The sequence below is a fragment of the Xiphias gladius genome, chromosome 12 (genome assembly GCF_016859285.1).
Source record: "Xiphias gladius isolate SHS-SW01 ecotype Sanya breed wild chromosome 12, ASM1685928v1, whole genome shotgun sequence".
In the NCBI taxonomy this organism is placed as follows: Eukaryota; Metazoa; Chordata; class Actinopteri; order Istiophoriformes; family Xiphiidae; genus Xiphias; species Xiphias gladius.
Genome location: NC_053411.1, coordinates 17,798,722 through 17,824,774, shown reverse-complemented (window position 1 = coordinate 17,824,774; position 26,053 = coordinate 17,798,722). Strand labels below are relative to the sequence as shown.

Here is a 26,053-nt window from a genome sequence, read left to right as displayed (position 1 = left end):
TGTCCTCATGGCTGTTATTTGCGTCTCTTATTTCTTTCTCTCAGTCTGCGACCTCGTCTCTGTGCTCGCTGCGTGGAGGTCGGCAGCAGCTGAAGAAGGAAGGCAGCGAACTGATCGACTTCTTCTGTGAGGACAGAGAGACGTTCAGGCTGGACGACTGCTTCGGCATCTTTCACACCTTCTGCTCCAGGTTCACCGACGCCGTCAAGGTACACAAACATACGGTTGCTCGCACGCACATTTATACTTACACAGACAAACTTCAGCATACACCAGAGCTGGCAGATAAGGTGTGTTGACATAATATCAGTATTGCGCTCGTTACTGATGGTTACTGTGAAATAATGGTCATTAATATCGTTCTGTAGCATAACTGTTGGACTACGGTCTGAAATTCTGCATCACAGTTTAGAGATGCAACGTGATTGAATGACTTGACTTCCTCTGAATTATCCTCTGGAAGCACCAGTACTAAAACACAAACTATCATTTATATTCACATTATCAGTGCAGCAGCACTTGGTCAAAAACATTTGGAAAAAAATGTCCACATATTGAAACTGTACAAATGTATTCAAATTTAAAGTTCGTTATTACAAACCACAGTGAGGCTTTTATTCTAAAACACAGGTTAGCCGACAATTTTTTTGTCTTTTTGTTGGCGGATCAGTTTTAAATCGGTCTAAGTGAGCTGGTTGGATTAAAAGTTATGGGTGACACATTCTGTCACCCATGTCCACTTCCTAAGGTCTAATCTGTCCAGATGTTCTCAGTGAAAATTCGAATTGTCTTGACGGGGAAACAAAACTTTCTGATCCACTCAGTTACTATGAAGCAATTACTGTATGTTGTAAAGGATCCACCGTTCTAAAGGCGACATCTGCTGGCCAAATACCTGGCATTACATTAGTGTGGATGGACTCGATCTGAGACCAGAATGAAACAGTTAGTCAGGTTACACATGGTTTTTCTTGCTTTCATTATTGTTATTATTCCAGCAAAGCTGATCATTTTTAAACACAGTTTTAAAGCTCTGAGTTTAAACACTGAGGCAGTATGTTAGGAGCATTCCCAATTCGAAACACATCTCTGATGTCAAAGATCATGTGATCTTTGGCGCGGTGAAACAAGGCGTCGAAACATCTTGCCGCAATACTTCTGCTTTGAAAAGTCAATACTGCGTCAAGTAGTCTGCTTCGAGTTTAACATCTCTAACAATCTGCACAATAAGGTTATTTTTAGTCAAAAAGTATTGTACTTGATAGCTGCCTCATTAGTTGTGTTGTGTTTTACGACAGTCCCATAAACTGTAATGTGAGTAGTTACGCTAAATATGCATTTGCTACAGTTTACAGGACTGTTGTGACCTCCGGTGACCAGCTGGCTCTGGTTATCTCGCAGTGAATTTATCCGCCTCATCTATAACGAGAACGGACTCTGCTCTGTGCTCTCGGTTTGCTTTTGTTGACGAGGCATCAGCTACTATGAGGTGAAGCCACAATAGCTGATGGAACAGTGTGCAGATTCTGCTTCGTTTGAAGGTCCGCTAGGCGGCTGTCTGTGCTTGTCCAAGCTCTACTTACTTTAGGCCTCTCGTATTGACAGTTCATAGCAGTCTGGAATAACCTGTATTTTTTTAATATTCTTGCAAGTAGTGCAGGTCTTTTACTATTCTTGAATTGAAGTCCTAAAAAATTAGATGTTTCAATCATGTTCTAGCTTTTCTATAATTTGCAGGAAAAAAATATACATAATAAAATCGGCCCCAAGCTTTGAAAAAATTAAAGGTTTAATTTTTTTACCCTGTCGCCAAACCCTAGTTGCAGGTATCCCAAATGTGTGGAAATTTGGCCATTGCCATCCCTAGAGCCATGTCACTGACATATTTCAGGAACTCTTCTGGCTTGTACTGCCACCTGGTGTGTTCAAAGGAGAGATAGTAGTTAAATATTAATGATATGTCTTTCTCTTCCTCTTTAAAAGGAGAACATGGAGAGGGAGGCTAAGGAGGCGGCCCGACGCCAGCGCTTACAGGAGCTCGAGGAGCAGAAGAGGCACTCCTGGGCCGGTGGTGAGGAGGTACGGGGACGCTCACCACCAAGCACTAAAACACAGATATGCACAAACTGCTTGGGTAGTAATCAGTTTCCACTATGCAATCTCTTGTAGGTGGGTGGAGGCTTCAGGTTGCGCTGCAGCAGCGAGACGGACATGTCAACTGCCATGTCACGACACGACGAGGCTGGACTGCTGACGGAGCTCCTGACCTCGAAGTCCAGCCCCCGCTCGCCCCTAAATAACTCCAACTGTCTTCTGGGGCGTTCGGGTAGTTTACGACGTACCCGGTACTCTCCGTCCAGCTCACCATCTATTGCTGCTGAGCGCGAACTGAGCATGCTCCTAGAAATGGCCACCCCTGACCGTAAAGTCACCCTGCAGAGAGGAGGAGGAGAGGCAAGGACAGCTTTCCGATCAGCCTCACCTAAACCCGGGGTTAGAAGTCCAGGACTCTCCCCTCAGTCTCTGCCCCAAAGTCCAAGGATCACGACATACAGTTTCCCCCAAAACCAGCAGCCTCAAGAGGTCAAGATGGCATCACAAACCCCCTTGTCACCTCCCGAGACTTCTTGGAGTCCAAAAAGCACAAATGCACACCATACAACCGCCACTTACCTCAGCGACGTTGCTCTCCAGACTCCAGTAGATGCCATTAATCCCATAAGCAAAGTTACATTGAAACCTACCTCTGATTCTAACCAGCAATCCGACCACAACAACAACGGAAAAGATAGACTGGACCTTGGTTTTAGCAGTCAGGCAATGCTTTCACACCATCAAACTCAGCCTGGTTTGAAGGGGGCACCAACTGGTGTGAACAAAGCTGATGCAGACTTTAGTGGACAAATCACCTGCAGTGATCAAAGGTTTGAATACAGCACCACAGACAACATGTCTGTGGTTGTAGAGACATGCACACTGGTGCCTGAGCTGAAAGTGTTTGACAAGGTCACAACCTTGATCAGCTGTAATGAAGGGCATCACACCAGTCGCCTCCTTGGACATCACCAGGACAATATGGTAATCACAGATTTGGAGGAAGGTGGAATGGACAAATCCCAAATTCAGGAGGTGCAGAATAAATCCCGGACTGGGAATGCAGAAAAATGTGATGTGCAGATTTCTGAGACAAGCTCTTCTTCACCACGAAGAGATGAACAGGAGGTGCAGGAGGAAAAGGTGGTTGTATGGTGTGTGACAGGTGTGTGCGAGGTAGCCGGCGAATTCACACACGCTGACAACACACACGTACAAACCGAGAAGGATCGGTGTCGGATTGACAATCAGGGAGGAAACCAGCAAACTTCCTCTGCCCCAGCCAGTCACACACCTTCAGAGCCTCAGCCAGCCAATGAAAAGCCAGTGCCTGTACCCATCAGCAGCCAACCAGTGCCTGTCCCCCGCTGTGACGACCCGTCACTTCAAGTCTCTTCCCCTAGGTGGCACCCAGCAGAGCCTACATCAACCTATGAAGCGCCTGCCCTCACCGCAGATGCCTCTGAGGAAGTTAAAGAACCAGCCAATCAAGGGGAAGAAGCGGAGGGCTCCCCCAATGAAACAAGAGAGGTGGAGACCCTGCCAGAACAATCAACAGATGACAAGGGCAGAAACAACACTGCTTCTTGTCACACAACCAATGAAAATACAGAAGCAGCTTTCACCAATGAAAAGGCAGAACCGGCGACTTCGTCCAAACCATCCACCAAGAACGCCCCTACCTCAAAAATTCGACCTGCTGGGGTGAAAGCCAACGTAACCCCAAACACCACCTCCAACACCAACAAATCTAAACCTGTCCGCACCCTCACCAACTCGGAGAACCAGGGCATGAGGCGGGTTGTGCCCATCTCCCGAACCACTCGAGGTGCTCCGACCCTTGGCAACCGTCCTGAGAAGCCTCCTGGCCACCACCGGAGATCCTCCAGCATTACAGCACTCACCAGTCCGACTGTCTCCAACTTCAACAGCAACTCCCTCCGACGAGGAGAGAGGCCCTCCACTGCTCCTTCCTCCCGACAATCCAGCGTCCACAAGACACAGGACCCCAACGATTCAAAAGACCAGAAGGTTTCAGGTACTCAGGCATCTGCCCGAGAGCAGAACCAGGACTTGCAAAGGAAACCGTCCATCAGAAAACCTTTTACAAAACCAAAACCCCAGCAGGAGGAGAAAATTTGTCGCTCCACACTGCGAGCTCTCACTCAGGCTGGAGAAAGAGGTGAAGGAGGAGGCAGCATCAGTGCCCCAGCCACCCCCTTGCACAAAGCCTCCACTCCTTCCTCATCACCACTTCCAGGTTTCGCCCGAAGCACCGCCTCTTCTTCTTTCAGATGGACCCACACCACCCTTGTTCCTCCTGGTCCTCCTCATTCACCCCACACTGGCTCAGACTCCTCCCATAAATCCTCCCCCAAGCCCACGTCCTCCTCGCCTTTCACCCGAATAGGCTCGCTGAGAGTCTCCACCGCCTCCAGATCTTCCGATCTCCTCAACATGTCCTCTTCCTCCCCGCTGAGAAGGTCTCAGAGCATTAGGGCATCTCCTCACTCACCTGTCCACGACTCGCTGACTCCACCTAAAGGCCACCGGCAGAACGACAGCGGCAACTTCTCCGACAAGTCAACTCACTCTAGGGACTCGGTCAAGGCCATCAGGCCAAGCTGGAGGTAACAGGAGGAAATCTGAGGCTGCGTTCCAAAGCCTGAAGTCTGGGCGATGTCTCCTACTCCTTCCTTCTTTACTGGAGGTAGATTGGAAGCCAGTGGATACATTCCAATATGAAGCATAGGCTCTTATTGGTAAAGCAAGAGAGGATGCATTCTCAAGTTTAAGTTGAGAAACAAGGGAGGTTACATTCCAACATGAAGCACCGACAATGTTTCCTGTTCTCTGAGATTGAAAGGATTCATTCAAATATGAGGATTAATTTAATGTAATTAGTTGCCTGCTGGTCGTGAAAGGTTGCATTTTATTTGAAAGCACTACATTATGTGCACCATGTGCTCTAAAAGGTGAAGAATAAAATGTCCCCAGGAGTGTTCTTTTAAACAGTGTTGATCTAAGTGGTACTTGTGAATACAATCCAATATAGAATATATTAAGGAAACTCTCTGAGCCTCAGGAAAGGCTGCAGATCTCCTCTTTAGGCCTGGCCACACCAGAGAGTGGCTCAGCGAAACTCATCCACGCATCTTTTTATAATATTTTGTTTTAGAGCCTTGGTAACGTAATGACTACTTGCAGGGCTGCTACGCGCTAACCTAGCTGGAAACAAGCCAGTGCCATTCAGTCTCAATAGCTTCCAGAACTTTTTTATTTTGGCATTTCAGTCTCAGGGTTGTGCATCATATCATTCAACAAAGAGATACAACACAGATAATAAGCTACGATAGCTTTTTCTCCGTTCCGAACTCTCCAGCTTGTTGTTCCCTCAGAGATAAGCACTGACAAAATGGCGCACTATTGGTCAATGGTGAGAATTCGCATGTCAGAGTTCACCAAAGTCAAAAAGGAACAAATTTGTGGATTTACCTGAATCCACTCATTGCGGCAGATCAGTTGGAATTAAATTATTTTGCCATTTTAAATGCTAGTGTGACCGGTGCCTTTTGACATTCACACGAAGACCCCAAATCTTACTCGGAAACATGGGGAAATTATACAAGGTGTTCTTGACGTACCAGGTACAGGTTACGTTTCAGTGGGAAGTGGGCGGTAAATTTTGGCTTCTTTTGCTGCAGTCTTTTCATACTCATGCACTCGTTTTATTTTTTCGTTTTTTTGTTCTAAAAGTAGGGAGTCCATATGCCAACTTGATATGTTTCTTTTGGGGACATCATTGCGAAACAAATCGCAACGCAAGCTTTTCATTGGCATTTGATGCAGCATCGCAATATATTTAGAAACCAACAGTGATTGTTTAAACTGATTAGTCATCAGTTTTGGTCTTGTTTTGCTTAAGTCAACTAATTTGCACTTGTGCAACATTTATAAGCCCAGATTAGTGCTGTTAACTTAGTGTTTCCCTTCTGGAAGTAAAATTAAGGTTACTCTTTCTAGCCAGAGAGAGGGACCGGATTCACATATCAAGAACCCACGGCTTCTAACTCATGGCTGAGTTTGCTAAATTTCACCACAAACCAAGCTATATTTCAATAGTCACAATATACAGTAAATCTTCCTGACTCTTATGAGGTCCTTTGAAGTTTTCTGTGTTAAACCCCACCAACACATCAGCTACGTTCTAATACTATCTATACAGTTTCCTTTTCCCATGAGCGTTGTTGCAATATGAAGTTCGCCCAGCCTCCCATCCTTATGACTAATGCACTGACTCCCATTAACACATCTCAGAGACAGGGCTTTCTGAGAGCTGCCACATTAGTAGTTTACAAGGGAAGGAAATAAATGTATGCAACTACAAATGTGTAATGAGATTTAAAAAATAAAGGCCCTTTTCTGCGGTGTTTAGGGCAAGTGACATGACCGAATCCCGGCTGGGTGTCCCCTGTCTCCCCCTGACTGAACGACTTTATGTCTTAAATTCCTACTTGATTCTGCACCTTTAACTTCACTCACCGAGATGAAGAATCTCTGTACATCTGGCCTGATTGCAATAGAAATTATGTTATTATTGTCATTATTATTCCATTTAAACGATTTAAAAATTCTAAATCACTGAGAATCGTGTATTTTTAAAAAGAGTGATTCGTTTAACGAGGAGATATTTAAGCGTCTCTGATTCAAGCCAACAGTGGGAAAAGTCGCCAGTGCCAAGTTTGTTGATATGAGGATATTTGTACGTTTATCTTTCTTTATTTATGTATGTATGTATCTATCTACTAACTAATAAAATATTATTCCTCCGACTCCCTGAACTTTGTCTCTGTTCACCAGAGCTCATTCAAAAACTGTCTGCAAATACTTTTATATGCGTGTCTTTTATTTCTTCTGCTGCTGTTTCTTTTGTCCTGCTTTAAGATCTGAGTGGGTTCATCCAACCACAGAACGGCCGTCGAAACCCTTTTTAAAACACGAACCTGGTTGGATTATCGAATGGGGCTGCTGGTCTCAGGAGATGTTTCTGCTCCTGATACCGATCCAAGTCCTTTTCTATCTGATAATACCAACTGTCATCCAAAATTTGTGTTTTTTTTTTTATAAATCATATTTATAATTCTTATTTTAGGGAATGGCAAATATCACAACAACTATTCCATTCCATGACATGTTATACAGACATTCATGGCCCACAGAGGATGAATCCTACTGACTTCGGCGGTTCTCCGACCTTTCCTCTAGCGCGGCCATGAGGCGGCCCGATCATCATCAGGTCAACATTTGAATATGTCCAATCTTTAAGAGCAAAGACCTGCAAAAATCAATTCCGTTCCCATCGACAGATGTAGATCAACGACATGATCTACAAAGCTTTATCAGAGGCTTTTATTGGTCTGACTCCAATTTACAGCACGTGAGTAACTTTAACCGCCGTTTTAGCTCAAAGCTCAGCCTCACACCTTTTATCTTGTTTTCATATCATTCAACTGCACGGTGCAGAATTAGTCCGCAGTTAAACCCACATTGAAGTCAGTTCGATCGGTTTGACAGCAGCCCGGGGACCTGTTGGTTCATAACCCATGATCACGGATCCCTCGGGCCCGGGCTCCACCTTTAGCCTCTGCTAAAACGCGGGACGAGAGATTTTGATGCATCATATAAAACTACATTTGGGGTTACACCACATGTGTGGCGGTGCTGGAGGAGGATTTTTCACAACCTGGCAGCCCATAAATTAATATAAATGGACTAACCGCTCTATAAAGCAGTAGTATATTATGGATTAACCATTAAAAAAAACATAAATAACGGTTTCTAAACCTTTCATATGCAAAAAAATACAGCACCATGTGATCTGTGCTGGTATTTCTATGTTTGTCGTCCACGGAGCGTTGTTGACATTTTGTCCGTGTTTTCTTTATTTATTCGTATTTTTGAGTCGTCACTTTGATGTAGCCAACAACAAGTTATGCCGTTATATTCAAATACTATAACAACAATAAAATGCCAATGATTCAAAATCATATCATGACCCTGTTATGAATAATCACTAAAAATTAAAAACAAATAAATTAAATTAGCTTGAAAATCACGTAATGCGTAGGCAAGACGTAGGCGTGACGTCATCAATTCGCGCCAAACAAAGCTCCATGTGCAAGAGGAGAAAAACCTGAAGCGGAGAAAGTTTAGTTTTTGGTTTTTTTGTAGTTTGTCATGAAAACACGTAAAAACATGAATCTCGGGGGGGGTGAGGTTCTCAGCAAAGTCCCGTTGGTTCGGTTTCGAGCTGAAAAACCGAAGCTCCCGTGAAGACAAATAAAGGAGAAGGAAAAGAAAGAAAAATAGAAAAATCCCGGCGTTTAAAAATTAAAGTCCGGTGGAGCTGGAGGAGAAAGTTGGAGTTTCTAAAGGTCGGTCCGGTTTAATTTACCACTTTTACCTTTGTTTTTAACGGCATGAAAGCCTGATATTGGTATTTTAGAAACGTTTTAGGGCTTTACGGGACATCAGCCGCTGCTACTGTCAAAGCCTTCGCCAGTAGCACAGACATTGGTAGAAATACTACAGGACATTTAACACTAATCCGGTAAAACACTGTGAGATCACTACGAACCGACAGACGAGCGCTACAGACACAGCGCGAGCTCTCACAGTCGTCTGCTGGGGAAAGTAACTAAGTACATTTACTCGAATAAAAATTTGAAGTGTCAGTACTTTGAGTTTTTCTGCAAAAGTTACTCCGCTACATTTAGCTGACACCTAGAGTTACTTCACAAATTAAGATTTTACACACAAGAACCTCTGAAATATGATGCATTGTAAAAAAAATAATAATAAAAAATTTAAAATTTGTAAAATTTCATCTTAGAATTACTTGCATAATTGATTAGTTGATTTGTCAATAATCAAAAAAATAATCAGCATAAACTTTCATTCAGTGCCAAACATTTGATGGTTTCAGCTTCTCAGATTTGACACATTGCAGCTGCACTTTGTCCTAAATCACAGTAAACTGAATCATTTTTTAGTTTTGAACTGTTGGTCGGGCAAAATAAAACTTCTGACGGTTTTACAAATCAGACAGTAAATTAACTCATCAAGAAAATAATCAGCAGATGAATCCATAGAGAAAATAATAGTTAGTGGCAGCATTATATAAAACAGCCTAATTCTCATTTCTCTGCATTGACTACTTTTACTTTTAGTACTTGAAGTACACCTTCTCCCGGTAATACGTGGAGGAATTTTTACAGTGTTGTATTATTACTTTTAATTAAGGATCTGAGTACTTTCCTCCATCGCTCACAGTGACACTACAAACCAATTCATTCAGCATTATTCAAATAGCTGCAGTAATAAGTTTTTTTTCATTAATTCATCGATTTAACCTTTAGCAGTGGTGAAAGTAGAATTTAGGGCTTTTACTTAAGTGAAAGTACTAATACCACCCTATAAAAATACTCAATTACAAGTAAAAGTCCTGCATTGAAAAATGTTACTTAAGTAAAAGTACTTGGGTACTATCAGCAGGATGTACTTAAAGTGTCAAGAGCAAAAATACTCGTTCCATCTGTGTGACTGAAACAATATTACAAATGACATTATGAGATGTAATTAGCACCGACGCGTCGATGCTTCTGAGGCCTTTTACTGTTGTAGCTGCTGGAGGTGGAGCTGGTGTTAACTACTTTATATACGGGGGTCGGGTCACCAGATAATTCTGAGGGGTCATGCGGCGATAATGGGAGAGGAAAGTCCCGACGCACTCGTCTTTTTCCACCTTTTGCTGTTATTTGTGAAATATTCGATAAGATTTCACCTGTTTGGGCCTCAAGCAGTTATTTAAAATGAAAAGGCTGGAGGCGAAATGTCTCTCATAGACATATGAAAGTTGACCAAAGGCCACAACTACACCGAAACTCAAATAGGTATGAGTACCGCAAGTTTGATTTTCAGCAATGTGCTGTACTGTTTTATCAGCGTATCACACCTTGTTTTAGGTAAAACCTTCGTCTGAAAAGTAACCTGCGACTCCAGCTGGCGGATTTAAATGTAGAAGAGTAGAAGAAGAAAGTAGCAGAAAATAGGCAGAAAAGTACAAGTAAATAAAAAATCTAACTCACTGTAAGTTATGATAAGAAAATATGGGAATTCAACAAAACAGCAAATGTGCTGTGAAAACCAAAACAAACAGCTTAAAGAGACTAAAAAGGCCAGTGGAGGCGCTGAGGAGTTGGTGGGTTTGTCATTGTGAGCATCTACTTTCTCATTACGATCTGTTATTTAATGCACTGTCTCTATAAACACACGGGACAGTGAATCCTACACACCTGTGGTGCAGTGACGGGTCTGTTTTTCCCTTATTTTAATAACAGTAGCGAGCAGAACTGCGATCGCTGTAGTTTTACTGTTAGTTTTCTCATTAATGTTCCGATTCGTGCGTTGATATCGATCCCTTGTGTCTTCTCAGGATGTTTCTTCCTGCTTCCGTTGTGTGACGAATGAAAGGAGAACCAGATGAGTGAGGAAAAGATGGAGGGAGGCCGTCAAGAAAGGAGAGGGGAGGAAGAGGAGGACAGAACACTAAAAACTCCATCCAGGAGGAGAGAAGAAGAGGAGGAGGAGGAGGAGGAGATAGAAATGATGAAGGCAAAAGACTTCAAAGCCAGAGCGCAAAGGGAGCTGATTGGTGGACACGCTCCGATCTGCGCCTCCTCCTCCTTCACCTCCTCTCCTTTCCTCTCCTCCCCCCTCCGCCGAGGAAGAGGAGGAGGAGGCGGCGGCGAGGACGACGCGGAGGAAGACGAGGTCAGAGTCGCCATAGTCACCATCGAGGACGAGTCCTGTCCGTCCGAGCCTTTCGGCACCACCCACCTGGAAACGGCCAATCAGATCACACGGACCGAGGCCGGAGGAGACAAAGTGGAGAAAAGGGAGGCGGAGGAGGACATAAAAGAGGAAGAGGAGGAGGAGGAGGAGACGGCAGCAAACAGTGATCAAAGAGAGGAGGAGGAGGAAGAGGAGAACGCAGAGGTGACGTCACCATCGCTGCACCTGGCGAGCCAGGTAAGACTGTTCATCCGCTCGGTCTGGTGGTTTATAGAGAGAGAGAATGTTGGGGGTTTTCCTCCGCTGGTCTGTCGTCAACGTCACGTCGACGTCAGTGCGACGTTCATCTGTTTGGGAATGTTACAGAGGATTGTGGGAAGGAAAGTGAGCAGACGTGTTTAATAGAGGTTTGTTCAGTGGAGTGTAGTCAGCAGAAATGGATTCGATTGGTTTGATAAAGGTCATCGAGGCAAAGACACAGCCGCAACCTGAAAGTGAGAGAAGCCGGATTTCGCTTTCATCGGGGAACGAAGCTTTGTGCCAGGGATGCTCAGTGTAAGCACTGAAAACAGTTACACACACACACACACAGCAGCAGAGGACTAGAGTGAAGCAGTTGTTGGCCGAGTGCGAGCAATACGACGCCTCTATCAAGTGATTTCCTCCGACTCGCGGCCGAGTGTAAAAGTCCCTTTTAGGAGCGACTGATCACCTCATTGATGAGAGAAGCAGCGGCCATGTTGCACATTCTTTTAAAAAGTCCTTACAGCGGATCCAGTGATGCAGATGTTTCCCTGCAAGAGCAGCTTTAGAGACGTTTATTTTCTTTTTGTGAAATCTTTAAATCTCCAGGAATAATTAACATGTGAAATGAACCAAAATCTAATATACACTCAGTGAGCACTTTATTAGGAACACCTTACTAATACTGGGTGGTTCCTCCCTTTGCTCTTAAAACAGCTTCAGCTCTTCGTGGCCTGGATTCCACAAGATGTTGGAAACCTTCCTCTGAGATTCTGGTCCATGTTGACCTGATTGCATCACAATGTTTCTGCAGATTTGTCAGCTGCACATTCGTGCTGCCAGTCTCCTGTTCTACCGCATCCCAAAGGTGTTCTACTGGATCCAGGTCTGGTGACCGGGGAGGCCACTGAAGTCCACTGAACTCATTATCATGCTCATGAAACCAGTTTGAGAAGACTTTTGCTTTGTGACATGGAGCATTATCCTGCAGGAAGTAGCCATTAGATGATGATAAACTGTGGCCATAAAGGGAGGCACATGCTCAGCAACAATACTCAGTTACACTGTGGTATTCAAACCATGATTGGTTGGTATTAAGGCCCAAAGTGTGCCAAGAAAAACCTTCCCCACACCGTTACACCACCACCAGGCTGGACTGTTGACACAAGGCCTACCATCTGCCTGCCTCAGCAGAAATCCAGATTCATCAGACCAGGCTCCGTCTTTCCAGCCTTCAACAGTCCAGTTTTGGTGAGCCTGCGCCCTCTGCAGCCTCAGGTTTCTGTTCTTGGCCGACAGGACTGGAACCCGACGTGGTCTCCTGCTGTTGTAGACCATCCACCTCAAGGTTGGACGTGTTGTGTGACTGAGATCACATTTTTTTTCCCCCCTCTCTGAAGCGGGTGTACAGGTGTTCCTAATAAAATGCTCTTGAATATAAAAGCACAATGAGAACAACCTAGTAGTATTATAGTATTATTATGTAGTGAGAGCGGGAGACTGGTGGAAGATCACTGCTGAACTGATCGTGACTTGAGGTCGAACTCTGAGCCGAGAGTTTGTCCTCATTCCTGCTTCTCTGCCCACAAACGAGAATTATTTATGTGAGGTGTGTGTGAATGCAGCCAGCAGGTGGCGACCGTGCACTCTCTGTCTCCTCACTGTGAATGACACTGAAGGCATTTACACACCAACCAGGCACAAACAAACAAACGGGACGCCTGGCCCAGTAATGACCTGTGTGTTCTGTCGGCCTGTGGGGGTTCAGGTACAAGCCGCCGGCACCAGCGTCTGTCTGTGTGTGTGTGTGTGTGTGTGTGTGTGTGTGTGTGTGTGTGTGTGTGTGTGTGTGTGTGTGTGTGTGCGCGTGTGTGTGTGCGTGCGTGTGTGTGTGCGTGCGTGCATGTGTGTGTGTGTGTGGGGCATTCAGGTGCCATTGTGTCTCCTGTTTTGTCGTCTTTACAAACAAACCTAACACCAACTGCTGTGTGTGGGAGGTTGAGTATGTGACCGTGAGAGAAAGTGTGTGTGTGTGTGTCTTTCACTTTTTAATCTTAATAATGGAACTACTCTAATATAATACAGTAATTTGTCATTTATAACTCAAACTATATAGTATTTTCAATCCTTTAATAATATTTTTTTAATTTACAAAGAAATGCAATTAACACTTAAATACTTTTTTTTGAATTAAAATATTAACAATGAATAATATTCTTACAGTAACACAAATTAGTTAATGAAAAAGTAAACCATCGAGCTGAACAAGCAAAACAAGACACAGGCTTAATGAAAGTCAGCAGACAGGCAGAGAACCATTATTGAGAATGGTCGTGAAGATAAAGAGAGGCTATTAGAGTATTGATTTTTAGGAGACACTGCAGATTATAAAGGGCAGTTTTTCCAAGATCAGTTCTAGATCTGGGCTCGTTGAGCAGCAGCCAATAAACTGGGGTAAAGTGTGGGCCAGAACGGCAGAGCACCAGAGAGGAGAAGTAAGATGGCAATTTACCAACGTCGACTTAAATAAATAGGGCAGAAGGATACGAGGACTTTTACTGTCGCATCACCAAAGTTACATTTACACTTTTTTACGGTGCGATGCTACATATGATGACATGAAATCGCGTTTCCCGGGGCTACGGTGAGAGAAGCAGCGTAGCTTTTAAACTTCAGAAACATTAGAAGATTTAAGAATTGAACATTTAAAGGAGAATATACAAATAATGGCGATGCATAACAAGAGGAGCTGTAAAATAAAATGTGGGACACCTTTCAAGGATAAAGGATATAAGGAAAAAGAATAAAACTAAATAAGATGGTGAACAGGGCTGAGGTGGAGCAGGCAGAAGAAGCTATGAATGTGCATATTAAACAGAATATATAAAACTTATATAAAGGGATCAGATGATCAGGCCTCTCAGACAGGCCGGGCCAACTGAAGTTTTTCATATAGTGTTCCAAGGTAGGTGTGTAATTATCTCCAGTAATGAACCTTGAGAGCAGAGCGGTGAACGGAGTCTCAGGGCTTTTGATAAATAACATCTGCAGTACAGAACTGAGAGGAGGACTGCTTCTGCTCAGAGGGAGGCCAGTTTCTACTCCTGTACAACAGGCCAAGCTTCGATCGCAGTTTATCAACAGGCTCTTTTTTTTTTTCTTTTTTTTTAATACGACTTTTAAAAATGAATTTCACATCGAGCCAGTTGCCTAGATCATTGTACCCTGTAACCTTCTTAATATTGATCCCTGTCTGAGTTGAGATGTGTGAGTTATTGTAAACATTATAATTGGACCTGGAGAAAAGCAGGAGTTTTGTTTCTCAAGCACGAGTTTTGTTTCTGGATGTCGAACAAACCAGGACCCAGGATGGATCCCTGTGGCGCACCCGTAGAGTTTGCTGTGCCTACCCTCACACACGGATGTCTGTCAGATAACTAGCTGGTAATCTAGCCACGCCAGCAGAGTAAGAAAAACGCTTTAATAACTTAATTTACTAAACTCAGTTCAGTGTATATCTTGACCATACATGCATACAAAGGGCTCAACTGTCAAGATATCACCTGTTTTTTAAAACTACACAGCGGCTTGGTTTCGGTTGGAGATGAAACAATTAGCTGATTTAGTCGACTGGCAGAAAATTATTTAGCAAATTTTTTGATAACTGATAAATCTCTGGATTCTCCAGTTCCAATTAATGTAATCTGAGTATTTAGCATCTTCCTCGCTGCCTTTCTTGTATCATAAACGGAATATATTTGACCGTTGGTCAGACAAAACAAAGTATTTGAAGGCCTCACCTTGGGCTCTGAGAAACCGCGATGGGAATATCTTAAGTATTTTAGACCAGAAGATTCATCGAGTAATCAAAAAACAAATCAGCAGATTAATCGACAGTGAAAATTATTGCTAGTTGCAGCCACACTTTCCATCATCCCTGATAACACACACTTTCTAACTCGCGCACACACACACATACCGAGAGACAGGAGGTGTGTGTAGGAATGTGCAGCAGTGAACATTCCTCAGATTCCTCACACAACTCGTAGGTCCATCGGGATCATGGGATATGAAGTCTGTTCCTATGGGAACTGTTGTCTTAAAACACACACACACACACACACACACACACACACACACACACACACACACACACACACACACACACACACAGTCATACTGGTATCAAACCAGTCAACATGATGGGATGCTTGATGATTAATTCATGTCCAGTTCTGTACTTCTCCCTGTGACCACCAGAGGCAGTGCTGTGGTTTTGTTAAATTCAAAGCACATTGAAGCCGATTTCTGAAGATCAGATTTGGTGACGGACGACTGATTGATTTATCCCACTGTGTGTGTGTGTGTGTGTGTGTGTGTGTGTGTGTGTGTGTGTGTGTGTGTGTGTGTGTGTCTGCGTGTGTGAAGCAGACAGACGGAAAAACTAGGGCACTAATCTGGTGAGACATGCTCTGCACTCTAAGAGCATTTTTTTTTTTTCTAGATGGCTACACAAATAAGAGATTACACACACACACACACACACACACAGGAATTATATTAATACACTTTAATACTCAGTTTAGAGGTTTTATCTTTGTTTGAAACTAGTTTGCCGTGTGTGTGTGTGTGTGTGTCAACAAAGTCAATCTGTTTGATAATTCACTCAGATGTTACACAGTCTCTCTCAACACACACACACACACACACACACACACACACACTGATCATGCTAGGGTCAGATGACTGGTGTGAACACAGGCACATTAGATCTGTAGTGGCACGTCTGGTATGTGAACACACACCAGTTTCTCTCGCTATGTCCTAAATGAGGTGTTTTCTTCGTCCGGTGTTTTTAGGTTTTAGTGTTTTTAAGGAAGAAGGATGAACCCGAACATGGTTCATTTCCTGTCAGAGGACCTCATGTACTGAGTCCACATGGGGGAGCAGGCTGAGTCCATTTTTTTGCGTTGCGGTCACAGTCTGATTTGCAGGTCCTGTGACACGCCATACACATCTATTACAAAAGAAACAGCTCCAGCACAGTGGAAAACAATTACCGGGTGGGAATGTGTGTTTTTGGCGGTTCAGCAGTGTGGCTCTGTGGACGGTGGTGTCGGCTGGTTGGTCCACTAATGTGGTCCAGACTTAAATATCTGTTCCAGATCGAAGTCCACATCTAGCCGAGTACTGTTAACAGTGTCCTTGCCCTGCCTGTTTTATTGAGGACACTATGGGGGCTCTCCCTGTGGATTCGCGGTGGCCCAGTATCCCGAAATGTGTTTCTCTCCCACTAACGGTGATGGCGGGGATTTTGATCCAGAGCCGAGGCTGGTATAATATTCGTCTTTGGACGACTGCTACGATGTCACTTTATTAAGTTCTGATATTTCTGCAGACGAAAAAAGTGACCATTTAGATTTTCTCACATGTGGTCGATTTATCGGAATAATCCCCGTCTTGAAATTTACCAGAAATGATCAGATAGCGGCTCCCGAAACGACCGGCCGTCCAGTGTCCGTCGTCAACCGTCTTATCTCGGCCTTCCCTTTGGCAGTTTACCGCTGGCTCTGATGTCTCTGTAGCGCTTCGACGTGTGATAGGATTCCTTTTGGAAGGTAAACTTTGGTATCAGGTTACGTCTGATATTTGCCGCCACATTAGTTTGTGTCGAAGGTAAAGTTAAGGTTCGTGTGCTTGTTGGGCAACACAACAGCGCTGCCTCTGTGGACTTTCAGTTCGGCACGGATCTCACCGCATTGCAATAAAAATCAGAAGACGTATATGAATGAAAACGAGCAGAGGCAGTGTGGACTTGCGTCTAGCATGCGTCACAGTCTGGGTAACAGCTGCATCTTCTTTCTTCCAGAAGAACTCTGCGGGCGGACCTTTTTTGAGTTTAGATTAGTCACAGTACAGTGAGGTACAGCTATGCTGAAGCCTGATCATCACGGTCGAGCTAAGCTGGTGGCATTTGGACTCCCAAACTGGCCTTGGCAACTTCAAAGTCCCAAGTACACGAGTCTTCCCGTCATCTGTACTGAGAAAGGCCTCCTGTTAAATTCACCGCCAACTTCAAGTCGATAGGGGTAGCATGGATGAAAAAACACATCTACGGAAAACCGGCGGTTCTAGCCCCGACAGATAGTGTCTTCATGTAGGACTTCCCATCACTCAGAGTATTGTTGGGTTCTGACTACAACAGTCCGACGGGACGGACGTAAAATGGACATCAGCTGCCACAATAGATCGTTTTGTGCCGTGTAGTGTATCGTAGTGGAAGACAACCAAACGCAGCGCCTGGGACGCCTCGCGACGTCCCGACAAACAAGACTCGCGTGTCAGAGTTCTTTTTTGCCTCCCCGCGACCAGCTCCGTGACGCTGACCAATAGGAGCACGGAGCACTCTTCCACGCACTCTTGCGGCGAAGTGAAAGAGAAATGGTGTTGCTGGCGCCGCTTGGTGGAACTGTTCAACAGAGGGAGGGAATCTTGGAGCTATGGCGACAACAGCCCTGCCCTTTTGACGTTTCTTTTTTTTTCAAGGCTTTGAGGCAAACACAAGACAGCCAGTATCATCGCTTCGGACACGGCTGTTCCTTTATATTTTTGTTCCCTGCGGCCATGGCAAGAATTTATGACTCTATAATCGCCTAATCTGAAACTATGACGAATTTTTGAGACAAAAATATCGTGTAGTCTGAACTACAGGATATTGCGGAAGAAGAAAATAGGTCTTAACGGTCCCCATTTCTCTCTCTCTCTCTCTCTATTTCACTCTTTCACACACCTTAACACACCCTCATGCTCTTTGTGTGTGTGCACGCACAAGGTCACATTCCAGCGCCGGGCAGCATTCCAGCCAGTTAGATCCACCACGGCGATCTCGCCGAGTCAGCGCACTCTACACACACACACACACACACACACACACACACAAATACCTCGAGCTGCGGCAGCATTCCTGGAGTCTTCTGCTCGTCAGCAGGACGGAGGTTTGAACACACGACCTCCCGGTTACAGTGCAGTCTCTTTTGCGGCGAGTTCAGTCTGGTTTCTCAAATGTAATTAAATTCTTTCACATCCACAGTTTAACCATAAAACCTTGACGGAGAAGAATGATTCAGCTTCACCCTTCAGTTTTTCTTGATTCTCCCTCGTATCTTTACCAGTTACAGTTCCATCTAAGTTTTGCTTAAATTTGAAGTGACCGTGACCTTATATACTTTATTTAACCGAGCCCGTTCCTCTTCAGTAAAACTTCTAAATCATGGAACTGGCTCTTCTGTTCCCTTCACTTCATGTCAGCTTTTTGGCAGTTGCCTTTTCTGTCCTTTTAACTTTTTTAAAAAATCCCTTTTTGGGCTTTTATTCGACAGCTCACAGTAGTGATAGGAATCATGGTGAAGGGGAGGGGATGACATACAGCGGGTCCACAGGTCCTGGGCCGGATTAAAAGGTCAGGGATGTTTGGGCTACGCCCTGTTTATTCTTCAAACTGGATTTATGCACTTTAAAAGTTCTAAAACAGTTTAATTGGTTTAATTAGAGTTTTGTTGGCTTATTTCCGGAGGAGTTTCCTCGACAGAACTACTCAGTTTAAATAAAACTGACAGAAAACGTAGCTGAACTGTTGATTCAGTCGATAAAACATGAAAATTTCAAATAATGAAAATATTTTAGAAGCTTTCTTCTTGGTGTATGGGGAGGCTTTGACTCCTGATCCCAGTATTTCTAAAAAACATGGCTACATCCGGGAAACCGTTGTCCATGGGGACAACACCTGACCCGTTTGAATCACAGAATAAATTAATCACATGGTTGCCAGGCTACTTTATCACATCTTCTCCCAGCTGATACACAGACTTTCACATCTCAGGCCAAATGAAATCTCTTGTTGGTAAAATGTCGGCGTCTCCCAGGATGTCTAGCATTTCCGTTCACGTTTGTATCAATGTAGAAATTGAAAACGTGCTTAAAAAACCGGCTTGCGGTCACCAGGCACCGAGGGCGGCTGAATAAAGACCAGGTCTGCTCAAACTTCACGCAGCTGAGGTACAAATCAACCTCGTCTTTCTCTCGTCTTTATCACTCCGTCTTCTGCACTGTCTGCACCGTCGCCACGGCAACCGGACCGGCGGTACGTTCCGATTGGTGGGCGCGGGGAGCGTCAGCGGCCGGCTCTGTTCAACTGACCTACAGACCCGTGTGTGTGTGTGTGTGTGTCTGTGTGTGTGAGAGAGAGGAGACAGGACAGCACAGCACCTGTTCCTCATTGTGTCCTGTCCTGTCCTCTCTCTCTCTCTCTCTCTCACACACACACGTGCATGTTGTGTTTTACAGTGTGTAAGGCGACACTTGAAGAATGCCGCTAAAACCTTCAGTCTCCATGTCGTTCTCGCGCTCCCCCCGCCCTGTTTTTTTCTTTTTTCCTTCTCTGAGTTCCCGTCTTTATCCTCACATGTAGTATTTCCTCCACTCCTTCCTCATCCCTCCTTCCTTTTCTCCCCCTTCATTTACTTTTTGTCTTTCAGACTCGACTGACTCTTACATTAGTGTGTGAGCTGAAAAGTTTGATAGCGTGATGAAAGAGTGTACAGCGTAGGCCTGCAGCTAAGGTTTATTTTCATTATCGATCAGTTAGCGGGTAATTTTCTCGATGAATCAATTAACGGTTTAGTCTATAACATTTTCTGTGAGCATAGGAACCTCAGAAATTCAGAAATGGGGAGCACAATCAAGTAAAATAAGTGTGTGAGAAGCAGTGTACTTGTGTACCTACCCAACTGAAAATCATATTCGCCTCCGATACCTTCTGTTATGTGATGTTGTATTTGCTTCTTTACTGCGGAGAACCCTGTGCTTTTAATTCTGGTGTCACTTCAGGAGAATATTAACTGCAATATTAGCCAAAAAAAAAATGTTTTATCTGCCCTGAGCAGTGTCTTCAGGTATTCCCTTCAGGCTTTGTAGAGCCCCAACAACCTTCACCAATGAGGTAGGGCAGAATGTCTGCAGCCTGAGAGGCGAAACCCGGGTCAAAACAATTAGCCAGAGGATTGGCCGCAACACTTGGTGGAGCTTGTTAAGCTCGTGGCTTAAGGTGCACAGTAATAACTGGAGCAGACTCGGATGAAAATATCACCACTTTTATCATCTCAGATCTTCTCTCCTCTGGACTGTGGTGGTCGGACAGGAAATGGACGATGTTCTGAGAAGTTTTAGTCTGAAAATCAACCTGAAAATTTAAAAGTTATGAGGAACAAAACGGGATTTTGAAAAATTACGCCCTTGGTGATCTTAACACGTGCGTTTCATTTCTGCCCGTGTATTTGACCTTGTGCTGCTGTGGTCTTTACATTAATCTGACGGTTTCGGTTCAGACCGGTTTCGTGTCAAAAGGGTTAAGGATCTGTTACTAGGTTCCACCTAATCAGATACGTGAGCTGGTCTCGTTCCTTTCCTCTGTCCTGATTGCCAACACTCGATTTCTCCCTTGTTAACGATTGCAGCTTAGACACACACACACACACACACACACACACACACACACAGCTACTCATTAAAATATACATGAGCAATAAGTCCCTTACATCCCTGCAACACTCCCTGCATCCATAATTGATGAATACACACACACAGACGCACACACACGCTCCACTCTGCTGCCATAGAGTTTATTTGCTTTATAAAACACCTGTTGTTTGCTGCATTGCACCTCTGTAATCTGTCCCACAGGAAACACAGCAGCGTGTTTAGATCCTTAGCGTAGCTTGTTAGCCTGACAGCCACAGTATCTGCTCTGCCCACCGTCTCTGTCTGAGGACTCGTTGCCAGTCAGCTGCTGCCACGGCAAACACGTCCTCACGGGCCTTAAACCCAGACACTGCGTCTGTAAATATGTCCAAAAATGGTTTTATCCTCTTTTTGGAAACAGTGCAAATATACACCGTAGCTGCAGTATCACTAAAGTTTATATTTCCTTTCACGAAAAGGGAAGAGAGTTCAACTTTCAGTTCGATTTTTAAAGAGCTAAGTGAACTTTTTGGGCTTTGTCTGAGCCGTTGACCTCTGACCCCTTAAGTTCTTGCAATTGGTTGTTTGGAATGTTGTATTGATGCTGAACGTGAACTCGCTGTAACTGAGAGTGAGAGTCAGTGTCTACTGTACTCTGCCCGGTAGATATACAGTCATCTGCTCAAAATCAATCTTTCACACATTTCTCTGATCTGCGCTCTCTCTCTCTCTATTGATTCTTCACACACTTGTGGGCTAATCCAGCTAGCTCACCCACTCACACACACACACACACACTCTGAGGCAACATCTGCCTCAGTCTTTGAAGTGTGTGTGCGTGTCTTTGAAGTGGTTTTCTCTGTTTCCAGTGTCTGACAGTAGTTAGCTCAGAGGAAAGAACACACACACGAACGGATGTTTTCCCATACATACAGAAGAGGTTTTGTCAACACACACTGTAAGATATTACTCTCTGATATGACTAATACATACACACACACACACAAACGTACAGAGTCCTCAAGTGTGGGAAACAGTCAGCTGTTTTAATGAATAACACACACACAAGTTTCAGGTTTTACAAGACCATCAGAGGGAGCGACTCGGTGGGTCTGCATACCGGAGAGAGAGAGAGAGAGAGAGGGAGGGTGGGTTTTAAACGTTAAACAGGGTGGAGACAAAAACAGATGAAAAAGAGATGGAGGTTTTGTATTATAACCACAATTTTTTAAGTGCAAGTGAGGAGGAAACAAAACAATGGACCAGAGAGAAAGAGAGACTCTTTTAATCTTAATCTCACCAAATATGTGTAAAATTATAACAGTGGTTGAAATATTTCTTTTTTAGATCGTTTTGTAACTTTCTCGTTGTCCAATTTTCTCGGGCTAACAGGTTAATTATCTTGACAATAATTTTTAGATCTTTAGTTTTCTTGAGATAAGATTATTAAGGCAGCGTTTTTAAGCAAAAAACCATCTTATTGCGATATAATGATATAATTAAAGCATAACTCTGGTTGTAGTATATATCTTGGTAACACTTTATTTAACAGGTCCCTTATTTTTTTTAGCTAATTTCCTGGAAACTTCCCTCATAATTTCCTAAAAAAACAAAATAGCTGGTGTTTGGCTGTAAATTACTAAGATAGTCCAAGAAATCCATATGCAATTTGGTACTAATTATAAGGGAAAATGGAAAATGTAGAAAGTGTTTGTTGCTGCAGCCATTTAGTACCTGCTCGATTTAAGTTTTTAGGAATAAAACTAGTAATTTATTTAGTAAGTAAGTGAAAATAGTTAATAAACAGACATCTGGGTACGTTTCATAGAAAGATATGGAATAACACCAGCCTTATCCTTTAACCTTTGATAATTAGATTGAAAAATAATGTTATTTAAACACTGACTTCAGATTTGATTTTTCTAAAATATGTTTATTTTTGTATGTAGTTTGGCATCTTAATTTAAATGTTTTTTAACATCCAGATTAATCTGTTTTACGAAATACAGCATGTTTAAAATGAATTATGAGGAAAAAACGGAGGAGTAGAGGGAAGAAAAAGATGAAAATTGGAGACAGAAAGAGGGAGATGTTGAATTCAGATTTATGACAACTTTAAGACTGAGATGGATGGATGGAGGAGAATAAAGAGGTGCGAATCAGTACCAGACTCAAAAGAAAGAAGTGATGGATGAAGAAAGTGTTGCAACACGAGGATGAAGAGGGGAGCATGGAGGAAATTGGAAACAGAAAAGGAGAGGAGGAAGAAAGGTTTTAAGGAAGGAAGGAAGGATGAGGCTGAGAGAGAGGAAGGAAGGAAGGTGAAGGAGTGATGAGAGGAGCCTGGGGAGTTATGGCAGTGACTGATCTGATGACATGCAGAGAGAGATTTACAGATTACCAGGGCCAGGAGTTCAAAGGTCATGAGGGCCCTGATGATCCTGATCCTGGGGTTCAAACAGATAAAGATAACACACTGTTAACCATAGTGTGTGAGTGCGCGCGTGCGTGTAAGTACATGATTGTTGATTTTTCTTAGTTTTAATTTTTTAGTTCACGGCACTTTGACACGGGCAGTTTAGTCCGCCACCTGGGAGCACTTCGCTTTAAGTCCTGGGAATATATGAACGCCTTTTCCAAACCCAACTGCACAGCGCATACTCAAGTCCACAAGCTGAACCATGAAGCGGTTTGTGTTTGCAACCAAAACACCCCCGTTCATGTGTATTTTTTTCCACATCATGTGTGTTACTCTTGGACTGTAAGCAAGAAAACAAACAAAAAAATGACTAATATCTGTTTATACAGTTAGGTACATGGAAAGTGACACAATTTTCATAATTTTGCCTCTGTACACCACCACAATGGATTTGAAAGGAAGCCATCAAGATGTGATTGAAGTGTAGACTTTCATCTTTAATTTAAGGAGTTTAACAAAAAATATTACATTAACTCTTTAGGAATTACAGCCATTCTTATACAAAGGCCCTCATTTTCAGGCTGAAAAGTAAGTGCACAAGCCAACATAATTAGAAATATATGGATTATTTTCAATACTTGGAGGAAAATCCTCTGCAGTCAACGACTGCCTGAAGTCTGGAACCCATTGACATCGCCAGATGCCGAGTTTCTTCCCTCGAGATGCTTTGCCAGGCCTGAACTGCAGCCGCCCTCAGTTTTGTCTTCAGGGAGTGAAAAACATGCTCAGTCGGGTTGAGGTCGGGTGACTGACTCGACCGTCGAAGAATATTCCATTCCTTTGCCTCGAGAAGCTCTTGTGTTGCTTTCCCAGTTTGTTTTGGGTCGTTAACCATCTTGTACTGCGAAGCGCCGTCCTGTCAGTGTTGCAGCGTTTGGCTGAATCTCAGCAGAGGGTACAGAACTGTACACCTGTGAATTCATCCTGCTACTTCTACCTGCAGTCACATCATCAATATACACCAGTGACCCAGTTCCACTGGCAGCCATACATGGCCCGTGCCGTAACACTGCCTCCACCATGTTTGACGGATGATGTGGTGGCTTTGTGTCACGAGCCGTTCCTTTCCTTCTCCATACTCTTCTCATCTCATCTCTCTGGTACGAGTTCATCTTGGTTTCATCTGTCCAAAGAATTTTGATCCAGAACTTTGCAGGCTTTCTTTTTTTTTTTTAGATGTTTTCTGGCAAAGTCCAGTCTGGCCTTTCTGTTCTTGAGTGTTACCAGTGGTTTTCACCTTGTGTCAAACCCTCTGTCTTTACATTCACGAAGGTGTCTCCTGATTGTGGACTTTGACAGTGTTCCACCTGCCTCCTCCAGAGTCTTCTTGACCTGGCCAGATGTTCTGAAGGGGTTTTTCATCACCTAGGAAAGAATTTGGCAATCATCCGCTTAAATTTTCTTCCGTGGTCTTCCTGGTCTCTTATTGTTGCTGAGCGCACCAGTGCGTTCCTTCATGTTAAGAATGCGCCAGATTGTTGATCTGGCCGCTCCTAAAGTCTCTGCTCTGTCTGATAGGTTTGTTTTTTCGGCCTAGTGACGGCCTCCCTCATTTGCGTTAACACCCCTTTGGACCGCGTATTGAGAGTTCCCATGAGATCTATCAAATGCAAGTTCAACATTCGGAATCGATTCCAGACCTTTTTATCTGATTAATGTGTCATGAAATAAGGAGGGAACGGGCCACAGCTGGGCATAAAATTGTCAGTCAGCTGTCCAGTTACTTTTGAGCCTCTGAACATGAGGGACTACGTATAAAAATGGCTGAAATCCCTAAACGGTTAATGCGATATTTTTTGTTAAACCTCTTGAGTTAAAGCTGAAAGTCCACACTTCAATCGCATCTCTTGATCGGTTCCTTACAAATCCGTCGTGGTGGTTGTACAGAGGCAAAATTACGCTTCAAATACTTACGTAGCTAACTGTATATACAAGCAGAGAATAAGATTCAACTTAGCTTGATACCATGCAGTATTTCCTTCCTAGGGGTTTTGGGAACAACATATTAAAAACACCTGTCAGTAATGATACAATCCAGTACAACACAGGCGCCTCTCATCACTGAGTGTCAGCAGACACTCAACATTACAAACTTCAAAATAGAAACAGAACGATTGGCTGCGGGGCTATTGCATTAGGTTACATCAGACCCTACAGGTGTTTCTATTTTTCTGGACACTAAGTTTACATTGCAGCGTTCTTCATACGCCCACGTGAACATGAAGTGAGGGGAAAAAATAGCTCTGGGCTCTTTTTTTTTAAAGAGTAGATTTGTAATTGAAATAAGGTGAGGAGGCTCGGGGAAAGAAAAGAAAAGAACAGACTGCGTTTTGTGGCGGGTGAGGCCTCCAGGTAAAGACGGAAGAGAGATCCGGATAGAAAGGAGAGGTAGAGAAGGACAGAGACGAAAACAAGAGGATGAGGCCGAACAGGTGAGGGAGATCGGAGGTGTTTGTATGTAGCGTCTCTCCGGGCCGCGGGTGAAGGTTTGACCTCCCAATTATCCCCCGCCCCCCTGCTCATCCTAACACTGTCTGCCGGCCCTGTAGGAGTTTCAGCGTGACGACCTTTAGGTCAGTCAGCTGTGAGAAAGCTGCGACCCCCATCAACCCCTGGCTGGGCGTCTGCGTGCGTTTCTGAGTGTGTGTATGGTGTGTGCGCAGGTATAGCCTCTTTCAAACAGAGATCCCGCTGGAATAGTTTGTTACTTTAACTATGTACATTACTGAGGATGACTGTTTGGGGCTCGTTGTCCTGCCGCAGGATGAATCTGGGACTCATGATGGATAAGAGTCTAAACATCAGACGTAATATTAGCTTGTCCCTGATAGGTAACAAGAAGCTGCAGTTCAGAAATTTCAGTGATGT

General features: G+C 43.9%; 2 protein-coding genes across 2 annotated transcripts in view; both read left to right on the top strand.

The window, feature by feature from the left end:
- LOC120797224 (FH2 domain-containing protein 1-like) overlaps nucleotides 1-6,909 on the top strand; it is a 33,928-nt gene extending 27,019 nt beyond the window's left edge. The window contains 3 exon segments of the mRNA XM_040140683.1: nucleotides 45-209; nucleotides 1,984-2,079; nucleotides 2,170-6,909. Of these exon segments, the coding sequence (XP_039996617.1) occupies nucleotides 45-209; nucleotides 1,984-2,079; nucleotides 2,170-4,728 (2,820 nt within the window). The 3' untranslated portion in view covers nucleotides 4,729-6,909.
- Nucleotides 6,910-8,238: 1,329 nt separating this feature from the next.
- The window catches only part of LOC120797733 (F-box/WD repeat-containing protein 7-like), a 35,783-nt gene continuing 17,968 nt past the window's right edge, over nucleotides 8,239-26,053 (top strand). Inside the window, exons 1-2 of the mRNA XM_040141579.1 lie at nucleotides 8,239-8,528; nucleotides 10,589-11,184. Coding sequence (XP_039997513.1) covers nucleotides 10,636-11,184 — 549 coding nt within the window. The 5' untranslated portion in view covers nucleotides 8,239-8,528; nucleotides 10,589-10,635. The remainder of the gene's footprint in view (nucleotides 8,529-10,588; nucleotides 11,185-26,053) is intronic.